This window comes from Buteo buteo, chromosome 25, assembly GCF_964188355.1.
Source record: "Buteo buteo chromosome 25, bButBut1.hap1.1, whole genome shotgun sequence".
In the NCBI taxonomy this organism is placed as follows: Eukaryota; Metazoa; Chordata; class Aves; order Accipitriformes; family Accipitridae; genus Buteo; species Buteo buteo.
In genome coordinates this window covers 2703650-2722710 of record NC_134195.1, presented here as the reverse complement: position 1 = coordinate 2722710, position 19061 = coordinate 2703650, and the positions used below count along the sequence as shown (strand labels likewise).

At 39.8% G+C, this 19061-nt stretch overlaps 1 protein-coding gene across 3 annotated transcripts in view; it reads left to right on the top strand.

The window, feature by feature from the left end:
• GRTP1 (growth hormone regulated TBC protein 1) overlaps nucleotides 1–19061 on the top strand; it is a 39417-nt gene that overhangs the window by 18265 nt on the left and 2091 nt on the right. For all 3 annotated transcript variants that reach the window (XM_075057370.1, XM_075057369.1, XM_075057371.1), the window contains exons 5-7: nucleotides 1787–1883; nucleotides 18024–18196; nucleotides 18319–18504. In XM_075057370.1, coding sequence (XP_074913471.1) covers nucleotides 1787–1883; nucleotides 18024–18196; nucleotides 18319–18504 — 456 coding nt within the window. The remainder of the gene's footprint in view (nucleotides 1–1786; nucleotides 1884–18023; nucleotides 18197–18318; nucleotides 18505–19061) is intronic.

The following is a 19061-nucleotide window of genomic DNA, read 5'->3' as shown; positions in this document are numbered from 1 at the left end:
GACTTGGCATTATGAACACTGGAGATGACAGAAGAAGACTTAAAAAGCCTTATGTGATTTCTTTTCACCTCTCGTCTCTTCACAGGATGAATGTTATCTTTTCTGGCTAAATAATTAGAACATAAACCAAAGGTCAACATCTGCTTTCCAAGGCATGTTGTAAATCAAGCAGAGTTTCAGGAAATCACCTTTTCTGCTAGTGAAGCAGCAGGCTTCATCAAGATAGATATAGTGATACCCACTGCATGATAAGAGAGACCCTGTAAACACTAGAAAACTTGGAGTGAAAAATTGAATTCCGCCCTTCCCCCCCCCCAAGAGTTTTGCAGAGCTTTTACTGACTGAAGGCTCTTTAGGGGATGTTTCCATAATGCTAGGGCGTTTATCGTACTTGCTGGCATTTAAGTCTCCCATCTGGGAGTGTATTAGGCTTTGCATTGTCGTGCTCTGACAGTGGTACAGTGTTGCCTATCCTGGTATAACCAGCAAAATTCAGTGTCCTGTGAACCTAAGCTCCAGAGCAGTTCTTTGTGCGTGCCACGTTATACGCCAGTCTGTTGTCACCATAGATGCAATTACTGAACTGTCAGCACGGAAGAAAATAGTTGCCTTCCTAGCTAGAAGGCCAAGCACCGAGTAAGGCCATGCAAGGTCTATCCAAGCCATTTGTGTAACAACTCCTGTAGTGACTCAAAGCTTGAAAATGAAACATTGGAGAAGGTGCAGTGTCCTAATATTTCCATGTTCTGGGAGTGTTGCAAGGCATTCTGAGGTGGGACAGGCGAGTCAAATCTGTTGAATATAAAAAATGAGATCTCAGTTCAGGGAGGAAGTTGTAGTTTCCAGGGACTGCGAGGGGTGTTCTTTTTGGTAGCTGTCATCTGGCTCACAGCCATGATTGGCAGCATTGCAGGATACCTACAGGCAGTGGTGCTGCCTATGGCGATAGACGTGCTGGAGAAGTCCGGCTTGGAGGGAGAGAGAACAGGGAGAAGGCCAAAATAAGGGATGAAACCAAAGAAGGCAATGTAACCAACACCAGCCTTCATAGCCTGTCAATATTTAAAGGTAACTTAAGGTAATAAAGGAAGACTTTGGGGTGGCTTGCACCTCAGAGGCAGCTTTTGTATATTGTCATTCTGATGTGCTGTCTGTGTTGTTATGCTTGTTACCTTGTTTACGATGGAAAAAACCATACTTATATGATTGTTAGCTTGTTTACGATGGAAAAGACGTACTTAAAAAATGCACAGTAGTTCACTGGTGTTTACCTTCTGTTTGCACTATGAAAGACCCGAGCTACAGTGGCTAGTCATTGAGTAGCATGTGGAGTACTGGAGGTGTTGTGGAAGTAAATGATTTTTATACAGTCAGTTGATGAGTTAAGCAGCAACAGCTTGTAAAAGCTGCTGGAGCTGCAACTTTTTACTAAAGAGTGTTTGGGTCAGGCATTCTCCTTCTGCAGGTGCACTGTCTACCTGCAGGTGTGTTGTGTTTCTACCACACATCTAATACAGCTGTGTTTTGATTCTGGGCAAAGCAGTCTTCAGATACATTGGGACAGGGCTTTGGGATTTAAAAAAGAAAAGGAAAATTGAAGGTAAATTAGAGACTACTAAGCTTTTCTTTTAATTTTGCTCTCCTTGATCTTTGTTAATAATTCTTGTTAGCTGTCATCATGCAGCTTTAACAGCTTACTCAACCAGTGGCTTTTATTGCTAGATTTTACTTAATATGCCCGCTTTGTAGAATTGTAGTTGTCTTAAACCCCTTCTTTCTGTTTCAGGGTATGAACTTCATAGCTGGATACCTGATTCTTATTACAAAGAACGAAGAGGAGTCCTTTTGGTTGCTAGATGCTCTTATTGGAAGAATATTGCCTGGTATGCTAAAAACATGTATAGTTGTATGCGTATATTGGAGCTTGGCTTTTATTTTATCTTTGTATTCTTCTCTGTTTTTAGAGGTTTTAGATGTTAAAATAGACTTGCATGAATTGAAGATTTTCTAGGGTCCTGGAAACACAAGACGAAGACGCAGCACACAGTGGTTTATGTGTATGTTAATTTGCAGTCTTACTTCTCACTCCTGATTTGTACCTGTTAGGTAGATGTCTTCCTATATCAGTATGGTGCTGGGGAACAGAACTTGTGAAGGTGTCTGGGATTTGGGACTTTTCGTTGCAGGAATATGATATGAGACACAGTTGAAGCAGTGACTGCAGAGCAGAGCAAGGATGGGAGATGTGCACAGTTTGAGCACTGAACCTGAAGTAGCATTTCCCAGTGGCTTGGCTGGAGGCAGCGTGAGGTATTTGGCAAGGTGGTAGTTTCTGCTAGGCACAGTAGTTTCTGCTGTGTCCTTTACTTCTGAGCAGGGATATCTTGGGCACTTTGCACATCATGATTTTGCAACAAAGCAAACAAATGTCAAAATCCTTGTCTTGTGTCTGTATGTGAAGTTCTTGTCAAAGCTCTGTTACAATCAATGGTGATCTAGGCAGGCTGGTCAATAGAGTCCGGAGGGAAATTCAGCACGCCCTAAGCTATAGGCAGTATCTACATTTGGTCAGTGCAGTAGCTCTCTAGGTTCTGTTGCCTGGATCTCTGGATTTGCAGGAGGTGTTTACACACTGAGTTTTGACCCATGTATAAGTTGAACCTCACCACATGTGTGAAGTAGTTTAAAACTAGAAGCAGACATCAGGCACAGCTATGTTTTATACTCCTATGAAATACACTTGGGAAAGTTCTTTCTTGGGATTTAATTATAGAGGAAGAATGGTGTTTCATTGTGAATTCCCATTAGCATTGAACAGGACTGACTACAGCTACACCCTTAATGTAAAGCCATACTCAAAATGGAAGGCTATTTTTTTCTTTAAGGAGGCTTTGAAATGCCCTATTAGCCCAGTTTTAGTTTTGAACAGATCTTTATCCCAAGTGGTTAGAGGCTGAATTCAGTATCACAGTGTCAACTAAGTGGTGGTCAAGGACATGAAGGTCGATACTTTCATTTCTGCTTCTTTCTGTTCTTGTTTAAGATTAAACAAAAGTATATAATTTTTGGTTCCTTACTGAACAGAAGGGAAAGACTGAGAAAGAAGGAAAAAGAGCTGAGGGAGTCTTTTACGGCTTTTGAACAGCTGTAAGAAATTATCTTTTACAGTGAATACACCCTATAGGAACACAGGTTTTCCTTGCATATGAGCAGAGCGGTTGGCCTTCGTTTGCAGATTGAAAGAGTAGAGACAGGCAAGGAGCGCTATGACTTGTTGAATCAATCTGCAAATATTTGAGGGATTGCAGCCTTGAAGTTTACTTTCAAGCTATAAAAATAGTCTAAAGAAATCAGCTGTGTCTGTTGCTTTTGTTCAGCCTTGAGAGCTGTAAGCTGTGCAAACAGGTAGGAGACTTGAGGGCTGCAGTCTGCCATGTGACCTGCCACTGGCTGACGTCAGTGGATGTCTTTCCAATGACATCACTGTGTGAGGAATAAGGCCCTCAGTAAAAGGCAAGTTTCGCTGCGAAGTGATGTGTGGCAACTTTTGCTGTTAATCTTTTTTATAGTCTTATACGTTTTTATTTGGGTCAAGGGAGTAGATTCAGAATTTTTTATTCATTGTTTTTGGTAGGGAGCTTATGTTAGTTTGTCATAAAACCTTTAATTCTTCTTGTATATACTTCTTCTATACTTAGCTGATACCTAAATGACAAAAGTTGCTCTTAGACTTCCCTCTTAGTTGTTGAATTTATCTTATGCCAGTAGCATTGGTGATGAGAAGAAACTCATAATGTGAATTACTGTGTGTAAAAGAGATGTACATTTACTTAATTTATATTTATAGATATATTTTTACTACCCTGTTTATAGATATATTTTTACTACGCTGTAACAAGAGCCTTGTTACAGACTTTGGCCTGGGTTCAGCACATCCAATACAGACATCCATCTAAGGTGCTGAAGTTAGAAACATGCATGCTTATGTTTCTTTGATAGTGGGGAAGGGGATATCTGATCAGAATTGCTGATCTGAGTGTGCCCCTTTTCCCCTCCAAAGTCAGTTTTAAGAGAGCTTGAGGTGTCCCTTCCAGCTTGAGTGCCTCAACAAGAGCCCAAATAAGGTAGTATGAATCTTTTATGTAGTAAAAATATTTGTACTGAGTAGTAAAATGCTTCACTGTCAGAAAACTTGTTGCTGATGCTCTTCCCCCCCCAATTTTCTTTTACCCCCCCCTTTTATTCCCACTACCCTCCTATATCATGCTTGAATTGTACATTTATACAACTCAAAGCATGACAGATAAAATAATCGGCATAATTTTTTGTGTGTATGTGAGAGAATCAGGCAGGCAGGCAGACTGTATCCATAAAGAAACTTACTCAGGTAAGTACTGCCCTTCTGTTAACAGTGCAAGGGGCAGTGCATTTCAGTTTAAAGCCCTATAATTTTTTGTTGGACAAGCAGAGAAACATTATAAATTCTCCAGATCTTCAGAGGGAAAAGTGGCAATCTTTTTTTGTTGGATGTTAATGGTCTGATTAGCAACATTTTTCCTTTAGTTTCATTGCTAATGCTCTTTTGTTGATCTGTTTGCATTATAATCGACATGCTTTCCCCTTTCATTGCAACAGATATGCCTCCAGGTCATGTCCTCATTTTCGAGTGTGTCCTGTCGCTGCCAGTTAAAATTAGGACAATTTAGAAATCCCTTCTTTGCCCTCTGCCATGTCCCTGTGAATGCTTCCTTCCCCTGGCCCACAGGCATTTAATTACATTAAACAGCTGCTCCAGTACCTTGATGCTGACAGCGGTTTTTTTTTGGTCAGCAGATGAACCAAGCGAGCCACAAATCAATGTCATTGATTGAAAAATGTAGAATGTGACAGACGGGAGCATCAGTGGCAGCTTTCTGGGGAAGTGACAGAGAAGGGCTCCCTAAGGGATGGCTCACCTCCCCACTTGTACCGTTTTTTAGGTCTGTGTGGAGCTATGTACCATAGGATATGGTGAAGATGTAACTGCTCCACCCACTGACTGGAGGGGGACAATTTGGGAATGGGACCCCATCAGTTGAGGTTTTCTGGCTGAATTGCTCTGTTACACTCAAATGGAGTTAGCACAGCTGGAAGAGCGAGCCAGCAAAAATTACAATTTGGTTTGTTGGTATGTGGAGTTGTGTGCGTGCCATTCGTCTGGCTGAACGTAGCACTGCTGGGTACAGCTGGGTGAGGCCAGAAAGATCCTGCTTCTGCTGAAGGCAAGCCTGTAGTCTACTGCCTGTTGTGTCTGTCAGCTGCTACACCAGGGATTTGGAGGGATTAGGAGCATATCTCACTTAAACATAGCAAGGGGGAAGAGAATTGTTTGTTGAACTGAAGTTTTGGGTGTTACCAAGATCTTTCATTCCCCAGGTTCATTCAAATCAGATGGCTGGAGCAGACAGTATTGCCCACAAGATGCAGTATGGATTCAATTTGAGCTCAGAGTGGATGTGTCTGCAATTTGTATTCAGCATAGCCTTAGTGTTTCTGTTCTGTTCATCACTGGTTCTTGCTGAGAAATTTTTTTGTTCTGTTGAGGAAATATTGGGGAGGTTGCTTTAGAAAGCATCAGGTAGGTGGGAACTTTTAACTGTGGTACTTTGGTATGTAATTTAAGGAGCAAATTTGTCATGTTTTGCATATTTGTGATTAAATGGTGAGTTTAAGAGAAGAAAAACTTGACAATTTGGACCACTTTAGCATGACAGTTATGCCTGCATATAGCAGAACACTCCTCCCCCCCTGCCTTCAGTGGGTTCTCAGTCTGAAAGCAGCAGTGTTTATCAAGCTATAGTCTAATTAGTCTACTGGGCTATTATACTGGAGTTATTTACTCTTACTGAAAACTAGTTGTAGAATACTCTTTCAATGGTTAAGAGAGGTCTTACGATTTCTGCAGTAGTCTGTTCATGGCCAATTTTATATCCTTTTGTTCTTGTGCCAATGCTGACTTTTGGGGGTAAAAAAAGTCCCCCTTTCTCTTGTGCTTACCTTTCATGTATTTGTAGGATACAGTCAATTCAGTTTACAGTTCTTTCATATTACTAAGCTGCTTCAGTCAAATTCTTCTCTGTTCCCATTTTAGCCTAATAAATATTTTGTGTGCTTGTTCCAGTTTGAATTGATTTTTTTTCTTTTTTTTGTTAACTTGATCAAAATGGCACCCTCTTTTTTCCAGTGAGAAATTTGCTAGTGCCTTGTGCAGTGGCATTATTTCTCTTTTCACAGCTGAAAGTATTTTATTTGAGAGAGAAAAACTGTAGGATCTCCCTCGCCTTTCTTCCCTTGTGGCACTCTGGTTTTGATTTGTGATCTCGGTAATAATGCATGTGCTATTGCTAGCTTCTCATTGTCAACAGATGTTTTTGCACAGCTTACAGGAATCCATAACACCTTTTTGCTGAACTTTATTTGCACATTCTTGTCCTTGTTGTTTTAAATATCATCATGTCTCTCTTACTCCAATCTTTTCACTGTGTTACTCTGTTGTGCCTTGTGTACTGACATGGGACAATATCTCAGTTTGGATTTGTTAACAAATACCAGCTTTATCTTTTTCTCCAACGTTGTTAATAAAAATCTCACATTAGGTGTAGCCTACATGCATTCTTCAAGGATCAATCTAACAACCTTCCTTCAGCCTGGTACTTTTTAGCCTTTTGGGTTTTAATTTTTTTTTACCCACATGTACTGCCTGGTTATTTGTCAGTAATTAAAAATAAGAACAGAGTTTGAATGATGAAGTAGTTACAAAAGTAGTAGACTGCACTGAGCTAACTGACATTATCTGCAAGATACAAGGTGCAATGCAAGATACCGCTTTGGTGGGTAGCTTAGCAGCTGCTGGTTAAGGCAAATGTCTGCATGTTGAGATTATAGATATCTAACATTTCTGTTTTGAGCGCTCTATGGTTCTCAGTTGTATCAGCCATAGACTTGGAGGTACTGTTGAGTAAGAGATTAAGCATAGTAAGAGACATGAATATTTGAACTGAATAATAACATAGTTACACATCAAACTCTTGTATATCCTTCTCTTTCGAGTTAACATTCTTTAAAGTCCCATCATACAGACTTCCAGGTTTGAAGGGAAGGGCCACTTGAGAAATGCAGAATCCTGTACTACCTTTACAATATTCCTATTTAGACTGCTTGCTTTTAATTGCAGTTAAGCATGTCTTTATTTTGTTCTTGTGGCTGAATTTATTTTAATACCCTGACTGGGTATTGCCAGGGAGCCTCTGAATGCAGAACTGGCTAGGCAGCTGCATCTTTTAAGACCTGCTTCTCCAAAGGGGAGTGGAACTTTGTTTCACGTGAAGCATTTTATTCAGCTGTGCAGGTAAAAGACAGACACCAGTAGACTTGAATAGTAGTAATGTTGAGCTGAATTTGCAGCCTGTGAAGGAGACTGTTGTGATGAAAAGTGTGTCCTTTCACAGAGAACACTTCAGCATCACAGGCATGTGCCTTTGGTGTGGAAAGCTCCTTGCAAGGCTATGCATAACATGCATGACCTCATGTTTGCAAAGTAGTTTTTGATAACCAAGCTTTTTTTTTATAGCACCATCAACCCAGAAAGTTTAAACAGATTGATCGGTTCTGGGCTGTTTGCTTATCTTCCTTGTCTGGTAGCACACAGCTACAGGGCCATGAGCTGGCAGAGTTCTCGCTCATCCTTAGAAAGTTCCTCTGCAATCGCATGTGAAGCCGTAGCAGTGCGCACCTCTGAAGTACAACATCACGTCTGCTACTAGGAGAGAGGAACGCTTGGCTGGTAGGCTGAATAATTAGGAGTTTTGAAATATGGGACTCCAGCATGGTTTACTGTTAACCAGCAGCCATGATGAAAGCATTAATCTTCGAACATTAGAGGTCAGTTGCATTTACCTAGGAATTAAGCATGCAGTGTCCTGTTAAGCTGAAGGTGGAATGTAGGAGTCATCATGTGCCTGTATTTAGAAACCATGATAAGCCTGAAATGCTTATTACTTACAAATCTGAACTGCTAGGAGATTCGGGAGACTTGAGCAAGCAGGAAGTAACTGATGTATTTCTTCCTTAAAATGATACATATATATATTTAGACTTTTGGAATAATTTATTTCCTACATGTATCATACATGCCTCCCCCCCTCCCCCCAGCCACAAGCCTCATCAATAAAAGAACAATCTCAATATTTAGTAGGTATGCTTTAGGTAGCTGGCTAGAAATCTTACAGTTCTGTCTAAAACAGAAGTTTCCTGTATATGACAAGAATATACATGTTGTCAGCCTTACTTTTGTGAGGAGACACACTAAGTTTCAGCTATGCAGCAGAAGGACCCATAGTGTTTAAGAATGCAGAATAATATTGTGTTCCTTGATATGGCTGTATTTACACTAGAAGCAGGATCTAAATTACTTACTCCACCCAAAAAAGTCAAGTATGCCTCTTTCCTTCTGGCAGGCAAGCCTTGTATGAATATAAATTTCATTACGTTGAACTAGAGGTATCTTCAGTAGGCCTTCTGTGGTGCTAGTCTGGATGGGACTGCAGCCTTTGGCTGTCTGTGCAGGCAGGGGTATTTGCCTGTTTATCTCACCAGTAAATCAAAGTTTCATCCCTTTCAAAAGCCACCAGCAAAACAAACTTTTCAAATGAAATCTTAGTTCCATTGGGACTGATCAAAAGTAGAATTCCCTGGCTGCGTACAAAGGCGGAGGGTAGGTAGAGTGGTGGAAACACAGAAGTGTGGGTTTGGGGGAAGAGATTCCCCACCCCCTTTTTTGGAGGGGGGGGATGTGTAAAAACCAATTAGTGGCCAAGCCATATGTGATCCGAATAGCCGTGTTGGAGGGATGTTTGTGTGGGTTTTTGGGAGGGTTTTTTTTGTTTTGTTTTTTAAGTTTTAGCTAATGGCTCTAGTTGTGAAAGCACTAATGTGCACATGTGGTATTGAAACTATAGTTTTGACAGAACTGTCTCCATGTTAAAGGGATTGTGCTGTTTTAACTGCATAATTAAAGCAGCAGAGGTGCAAAGCCAAATTGAGTAGCTTATTTCATTCCTCATAGCTTTTTTTGTTTTGTTCTTCTAATGGTCAGCCAGGGCTCTGCATGTTCAATTACAATCTTAATAATGCAGCCTTCCTGAATATGTCACTATGAAAGCAAGAAGCATAATGTAATTGCTGACGAATGTGTAATGTGCCATTATAGGCGCTCAACATAGATCCTAATATGCAGTTTTGTATTTTAACTTGTAAATCCCCATAAGATGTATTCATATGCTTGAAGTAATCCATGTGTTCAATACCAAGACTCATAAAACTGGAAATGTAACTGGATTTGCTGTACAAGAAGCCAGCTGAGGAAACAGTAGTATTTCCTCTCATTCCTTCTGCAGCAGACTCATTTGGCTAGAGCTTGTCTTTGTGAAAGGTCCCAAACTTGGTCTGAAAGAAAGACCCTACCACCACTCCTAGTAGTATATTCAAACTATAAATCGCTCTTATTAAAAATGTTTGCTATACTTTTTATTGGGAATTGCCTTGTCCTAACTTGTAGCTATTGCTTCTTTTTAAGACTGTCTCATACTATATTGAAAAGGCTATAATGCCTAGAGTGTTTTCTCTATGAAGTGGTCAAGTTTACTTTTCATTTTGCTTGCATAAATTCTACAGAGACGTACCTTATCAGAGCTCTATTTTTTTAAGTGATGTTTGTAACCCTTTCTTTCACATCCTTTTCAGTTCTTCAACTTCCTGCCTTAAATGTCAATATCAGAGCTGGATGCAGTTTTCTAACCTCGGTTTTGCTAATGTTATATACAGAGATGACATACTCTCCCTCAGCAGTGAATATATCCAAGGATTACTTTGGCTTTTCCTAAGCTAAAACGTGCTTACTCTGGATTTATCATATTTGCAACTTAAAATACTGCAAAATTGTTTATTTTAAATTGCTCAACTGTATTGTCAAGATTTGGTGGGTTTTTTTAATATGGCATAGTATGAAGAAGCACTGACAGCAGGCTTTGATATTGTTTCAAAATATAGTACGATGCATATGCAGCGTAGGTGGCTACATAAAGAATGTGTTTGTGGAAGGAGACGTGCTTTGAGAGTAAAGGAAATTATATGAAGAAAACCATGTGTAGTGCATAGTGGTAACTTTTGTCTACCTAAATGTACAAGAAGTGACTCTGTTTAGTTTCAGAGAGATGCTTGGGAAATAAAATGTTGGTTGATTTATGTGTTTTATGTCCAGAAGACTTGAATGCTTTACTAAGTTTATGGCTAGTGGAGAAGTCTCATTTGTTCCTCTTATAGTTTTAAAACCTGTTGCTTCAAGATTAAAATTAATTCTTGTTAGCTTCTTTGAGCTTGAAGTAAGAGGATTGTGGCTTTCATTCCCCTTCTTTTCAGACTGAAGGGTTGGATTGGTTTCCCTCTCCAAGTATCAGGCCAGAACCGCATGTGTCTGTCCAGCTCTCTATTTTAAGCCTCCTGCTTCTGTCCCAGTCTTTTAAATAATGTGTTTGGTAGTTCCCATGGTGTGACTAGTGTTCTTGTAGAAGAAAATGTAACACTGGACTTCTTAACTGTGAGAGTATATACATGCTATGTTTTGTGCTGAGGTGTTAAGAATAATCTTGTCAGTGTGGTGAACTGATAAAATAGCTATTCTTCCTAAACCCACAGAGGATTTAAAAAAGCCACAGATCCAGGAATCCTTATTCAGCTGAAGTCATCAGTCATTAAGACTCACTGTACAACTGTAAACTCATTTTTTAAAAAGAAAAAGTTTGCTTCCTCTACAGGCATGATAAGCAGTTGTGGTAATCTTCAATGCTTGTTCATGAATTTCCCTTCAATTTGGAGGAAATTGGTGTTAAAAGTCTGTCAGAGTGTTTTGTGAATTAAAACCCTTTGGCTTCTGGGACCATTGACAACCCAGTAAGCTGCAGCCTTCTCCAAAGTGTGTAACTCTTCAGACTGGCACAGTTCATGGACTGTAAATGACTAGAGTCGGGCCAGGCTGTTTGGAAACAGCCAAGTGGTGAATAACCTGCGTCCGCTGGTGTCTATCACCTCACTGATACTCTGAAAAAAACACTATCCACAAAAGGTGCAATTCCTATGACAGCGGATACGAAGAAGGGTAAGAGGGAAGAAAGGAGAATTGGCCAACAGCATTTTGCTCAGAGTTGTATCTAATCTGTACAAGAGTGCTTTGGTAGCTATAACTTTAATCTAGACTAGCTTTTAATAATGCAAATGTCTCTACTGAGCAGCATGTAACAGAGAGTATTAAAAAAACCCAAAAACAACAAAACAAACAGTTTCATTCTCCATAACTAGAATGTCTGAAAGTTGCATTTGTGCTTTCTAACATGCTGCTAACTTCAATTTGTTTCTCTGAGATGTTACACATGGAGTCTTTGTTTCTTTGTATTTCATCTCTGCCTTCTGTAATGTCTGGAAGGATATCATCTTTGTCTTTCTTTCTTTTTTCTTTGTAATTAACAAGCATACTTCTTCAGTTTCCAAATGGTAGCCACTACATCTGCTCAGAATCCACTGGGCTGTGTGAAATGCAAATAGGAAACCAAAGGTTTCCTTCTGCTCCACAGAGTCCATTTTCCAAATTTGGGATCAGAAGCCAAAGGTGAATACAGGCAGACAGGATTATGTAGAAACGATCAAACATTGCCTTTTTGCGCTTGCTGAAAAGGCGTTAATAGTAAATCATTTCTCAAAATGCTATTATTCTAATTTTTGTGTAATCTCGGTATGGCAGCCAGTAATCATCCATAAAATGCTTGCATTCTCCTATTTGTTTTTTTTTTTTTTTAAGGTAGTTCTGCCATCCAAAATGAGTTGGGCTTGCTTATGTTTTTTTTTTAAAGCTAATGTTCAGTTGTGAATGATACGGCTACTGCTGGTTCTGGTGTGAGTTCAGTACCTCAGGACAGAAGTTCTGGTTCATTTTGGTTTGATGAAGGAAAAATAAAATATGGCTTGACCCTGTTTGGGGTTTGTTAGTTGGATTTTTATTTTTTTTCAGTTCCCTGGATGATTAGGAATTTGTTTTAAAAAGAACATAGTTAAGAGTTCAGCTTGCCATTTAACCACATATCTGCAGGATATCACTTTGGCCAGGACATCTGCAGGAGGTCACTTTGGCCTGATATTGCAAAAAGAATTGGCAGTACTCTTGGTTTTCCTCCTTTTCCTGTTGTGACTTTCTGATTTCCTCCCAAACATAGGTTGTCCAGCTTCTCATGCCAGGCCCATGATGTAGATTCTTAGAAGACCTATTGCATCTTTTTGGACTCTCCCATGGTAGAAATAAAATAGCAGAACATTGCCCTGCCTTCTTGGACAAAGCAGGCTGAGAGTCGCCAATAGGGAGAATAAGTGAGTCAGTAAATTGTGTAGGAATATCATAAATGGTATTTAGATGCTCTGAAAGTGAGAAGGGACTGCTGTCATAATCTAGTTTGACCTCTGTGTAACTGAAGCAATGAAACTCGTTCCATGTGTGTTGCATGAAATTCATAAACTCAGCTATGATAGCAGATCTTTTTGGAAAGGAAAGCTTTGCACTGCCAAGATGATTTAAAATAACCCCTGTGTTCAGTAACATGCAAACAGCTAAGTTTTATAGTGAAGGATTACGGGAAAGGACTTTTTCCCACAAAGGCACGTGGTGGAATCTGTTTCTGTTTTGACTTGAAATGTAGAACTGTGTGCTTTTCTCGAAGTTGGCTGATTCTGTTCATGGTGACCTCTGCTTTTGCCTGCCAGCATTGAAGTCTGCTCTGTTTGTCCCCTAGATTCCAGTGAAGTCAGGTAGCAAATGATATCATGCAGCTACAGCAAGGAGACATTTTTCAATGTTGCATGTTGGTATAAAAATAACCATTTTTTCTTGTTTGGGGGAGTAGAGACAACATTAATTCCAGCTGCCATGGCTCTCATGGACATTATAAACATATTCTTGTGAATAAAATACTTTACATTGCTTATGACTGTGAGAAAAGTTAAACCAGCTAATTTTTAATTTTTCAGTTTGGTTAAATAAACTGGATTCCCAAGACAAATCACTCAGTTTGTCCCCAGCTGGGTTATATAGGCTCTTGAAATAATACTTAGAAATGCTGGAAGATAAGCAGCAGAGCTGAGGTCTTGTCTTGTGTATTTCTGTAACACTAAGAATTCATATGGTGTTAGTTCCAGTAGGAGTATTTATATTTAACCTGACATATGCACAACAGACTTAAAGGATTCTTTTTTAACTTCTGCAGCTCTGACTTGTAGAGGTAATTTAAGGCTGTAAGAGTACTACTTCTTAAACTTTTATTTTTGGAACCTCTTAATCTATTTGTAGTGGAGAACAAGGTCATACAGTCCCTACAAGCTTTATCCTTATTTCCTGCAAATCTCATTACCGCTCTGGAGCACAAGCAGACAGTTATGTCTTAGTCCTGGACACGCTGGTAGGATTCAGAGAGGTGCTAATTATCGTGATAGAAAGACAGTGAAATGTAGTTTAAGGAATATCTCTTTGCCAGATGCTGAGCTAGAACAGGTTTCAAGCTCAGTGACAGGATGCCACAGTCAGTGCAGTGTTAGTACCAAAAAGCCCTTTAAACAAGGGAAAAAGTCCCTTCATCTAGTCACCTGTGTTGTACAGTAGCAATAAAATACCTGGCAGCTGGTGAAGCTGGCTTTTCTTTTTTGCTGCTCGACTCTAAGAGGAAGAGGAGCTGATGATCCCGGCAGAGCCATTTGCGTTGCACTGCGCTGCTGTTCAGGGTCAGGACTTTGATGAGGAAGGGGTACTCGGTGGGGCAAACTCCACATGGGGTGCTGCCAGCATTGCCCTCTGCTACACTCTCAGGCACTCCTGCTCTTGGCAAGGCATCCAAAATCCACAGGCAGGCACCAGGACGGACAGACTAGGCAAAGCAGGGGCATGTGGGTAAGCAACAGACAAAGGAAAGCTGAGAGGAAAGTAAGGAAAGCCTAGGACCAGTTTACAGAAGAAGCTTGGAAATGTGGTTTCATATTGGGAAACTTAACTTTCATCTAGATGTTTTTTTCTGGAATTTAATAATAATAATTTGATAATAGAGTATTATAACAATAATTTATAATACAGTATTTCATTTGTTGCCTTCCAGAAGATGCGATGAAAAGTAATGTAGTGTGCAGTCACCTAAATGTTAACATTATCACTTCTGTTTGACAATTTGAGGAATAAAAGGAAGCAATCTGGCTATGTGTTTTTCCAGGGGGATGATATATTGTCAGAGGACATTCCTATAAACCCACCTAGATCAATAGATGCACAATATAATTAGTCTACGTTTGATTTTTTTTTTTTTTTTTTTTTTTTTTAAATTAGTAAGTGGCAGATTGGGAGCAGTTAGTGACTCGGGTCCGTTCTGGGTCATCAGTTGCTTAGTATTTTGCCAGACTATTGAGAGGGAAAAAGAATTAATATGCTAATTAAATGTGGATCATGCAAATCTAGAAATTTCAGATAATTTGTAAGATATGGAAGGAATATAAAGCTAATGTATTTTGATGGGAAGTGAGTAAAAATAATTTTCTGCACAGTATCTTGTGAAAAGCAGCTTTGTGATATGGGGGAGGATTAAGCTTGCATGGACTTGTTTATAAACAAGGATATCTTGACTTTAGGGGAGATTCTGGGCAGAGCAGCCAATTATAAGAGATTAGAAAAATAGGGCACACAGTGAAACGTCTGCAGCAAGGGACAGCTGCAGGATTTTTGCTGAGGGGACATTTCCAGAAGGCTCAGGGACTGGGCATCCCTACCAAGTAAGAACAGAACAGAAGAGCCATGTAGGTTAAATGTTACCAAGCTCTTAGTCACCGAACCGAGTTACAAAATCATTTTTGCTAATGAGATCAGACATGGACCACGAAAGGTGGCTCGAGCGTGACACTGGATCCTATTCCGACTCGCCAGTGTAGTTTTGGCTATCCCTGCGTGACCCTGACAGCTCGGTGTGGATCCCTCGGGCAGAGTGCCGGTGTGGGTGCTGCTGGCTGTGCCTGGAGGCCTGGCTCCCCCCCGGGGGGAACGCTGCCCTCCAAGATCGATGTCAGAGCCCTAGAGTTAGGTCTGGGCTATCCCCTGGGCTACCGCAACGCCGTTATGTTCCTCGTAAATGATCTGTGGTAAGTTTCGCACAAATACGGGGTCCTGTAGGAATGTTTCTGGAGGATTGGAAATGTGGCTTTCCTAATTTGAGGAGCTAATTTTATATACACACATTTCTGTATAAAAGTGTATATATATAGTAAATTTACATACATTAAATTATAATTACATATTAATTTCATGTAACAATTATAATTAATACCCACAGTAACTATAATTAATGTATAATAATTACATATCAAAATGTCTTGGATGCAGATTCTTTTCATGTAACTTCTTTCTGTTGTGAACTGGCAGCTAGTATCCTGGAAAAAAACTGCTATTCAGATATTGGCATTTGCATAAAATCGTTAATCACTCCTCACGCTTGTTTTGCAGCGGCGCTGGGCTGAATGTTGCAGTGCTGTGTACCAGGGCACATGGGAGTCGCTCCTGCTCCACGAGGAACGGCAGGAGGCTGCCCCAGATAGATGAATAGTTCCTTTTTCCTTTCTGTCCAGCAGTACAATCTAACAAACTTGAATGAAATTTTAATTTACGCCAAGGCTTCCCAGCTGCTTGCTGCTTCAGTAATTCAAGGAGTGACGTATCCAAGTTGCCTAGTTGTTAACTTTTTATTTGCCAGCTCTCAAAAAGCTGGGTGGGTATCCAGTTGCGTTCTCACTGAGATCCTGACATTTACTTTGCTGTACAAATTAAAAATAGCAGCTGCTGTTGATTTCAGCATATCGGATGATTGCAGCAGAGCAGAGAGCGTGTAGGCTGCTGTCCTTCCTCCTGAGGGCACTCACTAGTGGTAACTTGAAGTTTTAACTACTCGCATGTCTCAGGAGCACAAAAAAAAAAAAAAAAAAAAAGCTTGTGGATTTATGAGAAGAGGAGGAAGGATAGGAAAGGGAAGAAGGCTTGTTCTGTTATTTGAAATGTGGTTTGTTTTGCACTTAAAGTAGCAGTTTAGAAAGGTTTACTCAGTCAGTTAATGTTACTTTACCTGCATTCCAGTTCACAAATGAGCACAAGACTAACAGAAAATATGTAGAGAGATTTTTGAGTTGGCTTTGAGGTCATGGTGTGACTCCATTTAGTTTTAGTACGCTTTTTCATGGGATTACTTGTGCTTTAGCTCTCAGAGCTTTTCCTACAGCAATTGAAAAGCAAATGGTTAAAGGAGTGTATGTAGTGGTAGTGACCCTTATGTCTGTAGAGGAGTTTTACCTATCATTCTTCAGTGGGAACAAAGAAAATAAGGATCACAGACAAAAAGCTAGATTCCTAAAGGTTGAATGCGATGCTCCTTAGTACTGTAAAAACTCCTGTAGATGTTCTGCAGTTTGGACAGGACAAATGTAGAGCAAATAGCTCCTGGGGTGGGAAGTCTGTTCAAAAAAAACCATTGACGCAGGAAAGAGTGGAATATTAAACTGCTCTTGTGACTTCAGTAGAGAAATTAAAGTGGTTAGAAATGGCACTGCATAATTTGGACATCTTCCTAAACTTAATTGTGGCACAGGGAGGTTTTATTAAAATTATTTCAGACAAATGGACTTTGCTCTTTCCAATTCCTTCACTTTCATGTGAACCATCGGCCTGTGCTGTGTGTGTCTGGGAACCTTGGCAGAAACCAGCTAAGTTAGAGAAACCTGAATTGCAGCTTTCCAGAATCAGTGAAGGAAGGAGCTTGTGTTACCAGTTATTTCTTTCAGTAAATAATGTTAGTAACACAGGTCTTGTCAGCAAAACACTACTGAACCATCAAGGATTGCTTCCCAGGGCTGGAGCCATCAAGTCCAGCTTAAATGTTTCTGTCTACATATAAACCCCAAATATGAATTCCTTAAACATCTGTGTAATTCTTGTCCCTTGCTGGGCCATCTGAACTCTTAGGAACGAAAATAATCTTTTTCTTCCCTTAAGTATACCCAGAACTACTTGTTTATAGAACTGAGGTGCTTATTATTCAGTCTGCGCCTTGGTAATGAAAATGCTTACCCTGTCAAACAGGCTGTGGAGTAACAGTTGTAGCGTGCTCCACTGTTCTTAATTTTGGATTTAACGGTTTAGTGCAGTGACGAGCAGTGTAGGAGATGTAGGTCTAATTTCAACCTCTCTTGCGGATAAATTAAGTCGGAAGAGATGTTGCCTGAGGGACCTGTCATTCACTGCCTTTTGGAATTATTCTATGAAAAGTAGGATTTCGTTAGGTCAGAGAAAAAAGGAAAAACTCTTAACTCAGTGAGCTAGCTCACACCCTAGGAGAGGTGGTATCTGGCTTCCAGCACCCCTGCACAGCTGACACTCTCAGAAATTTCCATTTCCAGTTTATGACTGGACCCAGTCTAAAGGCTAGGTATTGTTTGGGGTTTTTTTTGTTACCTGTCTGAGTATTGTGTGGACTGGGAGGTGTGCAGCTCCCCAACATGGGAAGGAGGCAGTGGTGGTTATATTGAACTGTTTAAGTATTAGTAAGACTTTTGTAGTTTAAGTTAGCAGTTAAAAACTACCGAGATTATCCTACCTTGGGAAGGAAGAATGAATTGCCAAAAAACATCAGAGAGAAAGAAGGTACTTTGGTAGGCATGAATGAAGTGTTTGCGTAGAGGGATCAGCCTTAGCTGAAAGAGAAGTGCTGCATGACTGCAATGCAGGTATCTTTGTTGCATGGGTTAAATTATTTCAACTTGGGATTCATAGGCTCAAACGTGCCTTTATATTCTCAGCTGCACAGGACATTCTCTTCAATTTTGTGGAAAGATTATGTCCACAGATTCCTGAGTTTTGGTTTCTTCTCTCCAAGATTACTACAGTCCTGCAATGTTGGGCCTGAAAACTGATCAGGAAGTCCTTGGAGAACTTGTGAAAATGAAAGTTCCAGCTGTGGCAGAGCTGATGGAAAGACATGGAGTCATGTGGACCCTAGTGGTGTCACGCTGGTTTATATGCTTGTTCATTGATATTCTTCCAGTAGAGGTAATTGGTACCAAAGTTCTCTTAATATACACTCATAATCGTTATTTCATTTGTACTGCTTTAGCAATAATTACCTATAGGAAATCAAGAAGCTGTAATCTGAATTCTCTCCTTTCCTGCAGACTGTGCTCCGAATATGGGATTGTTTATTCTATGAAGGGTCAAAGATCATCTTCCGCGTGGCCTTAACATTAATTAAGCAACACCAAACTTTTATTTTGGAAGCCACGAATTTCCCTGACATTTGTGATAAATTTAAGCAGATCACCAAAGGAACATTTGTAACAGAGTGTCACAGCTTCATGCAGGTAAATTCTCTGCAGCTTTTTGTTGTTACAAATTAAAACCAAGACTGACTTAGAAATGTTTTGCTCAGTCAAAAAGATGGATACACTTAGGAGAAATGTATCTGTGGGAATTGCCAAAAGGATGAAGAATGTTTTTACATAAGAAACTCAAACCCATCTAAGAACTTTTTAAAAGACTTATTATCTAAATCTATATATAGCAGTCCATTTACATTATCTGTTGTACAGGGAAGAAAATTCTTTTTGCCCTTTTTACCAGTTAAGGCAGGAAGTCTGATGAGAAAATAACTTTAGTGCATTCTTCAGTGAACTATGGATTGTGTTCCTGTGCTTTTTTCAGATGAATTGTAATAGAGTATTGTAGAGTAGACAGACACAAAGTGAATTTTAAATTTGCATTGATAAATCTTCATAGTGCCAGAACATAAAGCATTCTGTTTAGAACAAAAAGGTAGCACTAAATTCTTATTTCCAGACAAAAACGCCACGAGGTTGAGTGCTCAAGTGTTATGACTATCTGCAAACTAAGAATTATTCTTGTAAATTATTAATAGATT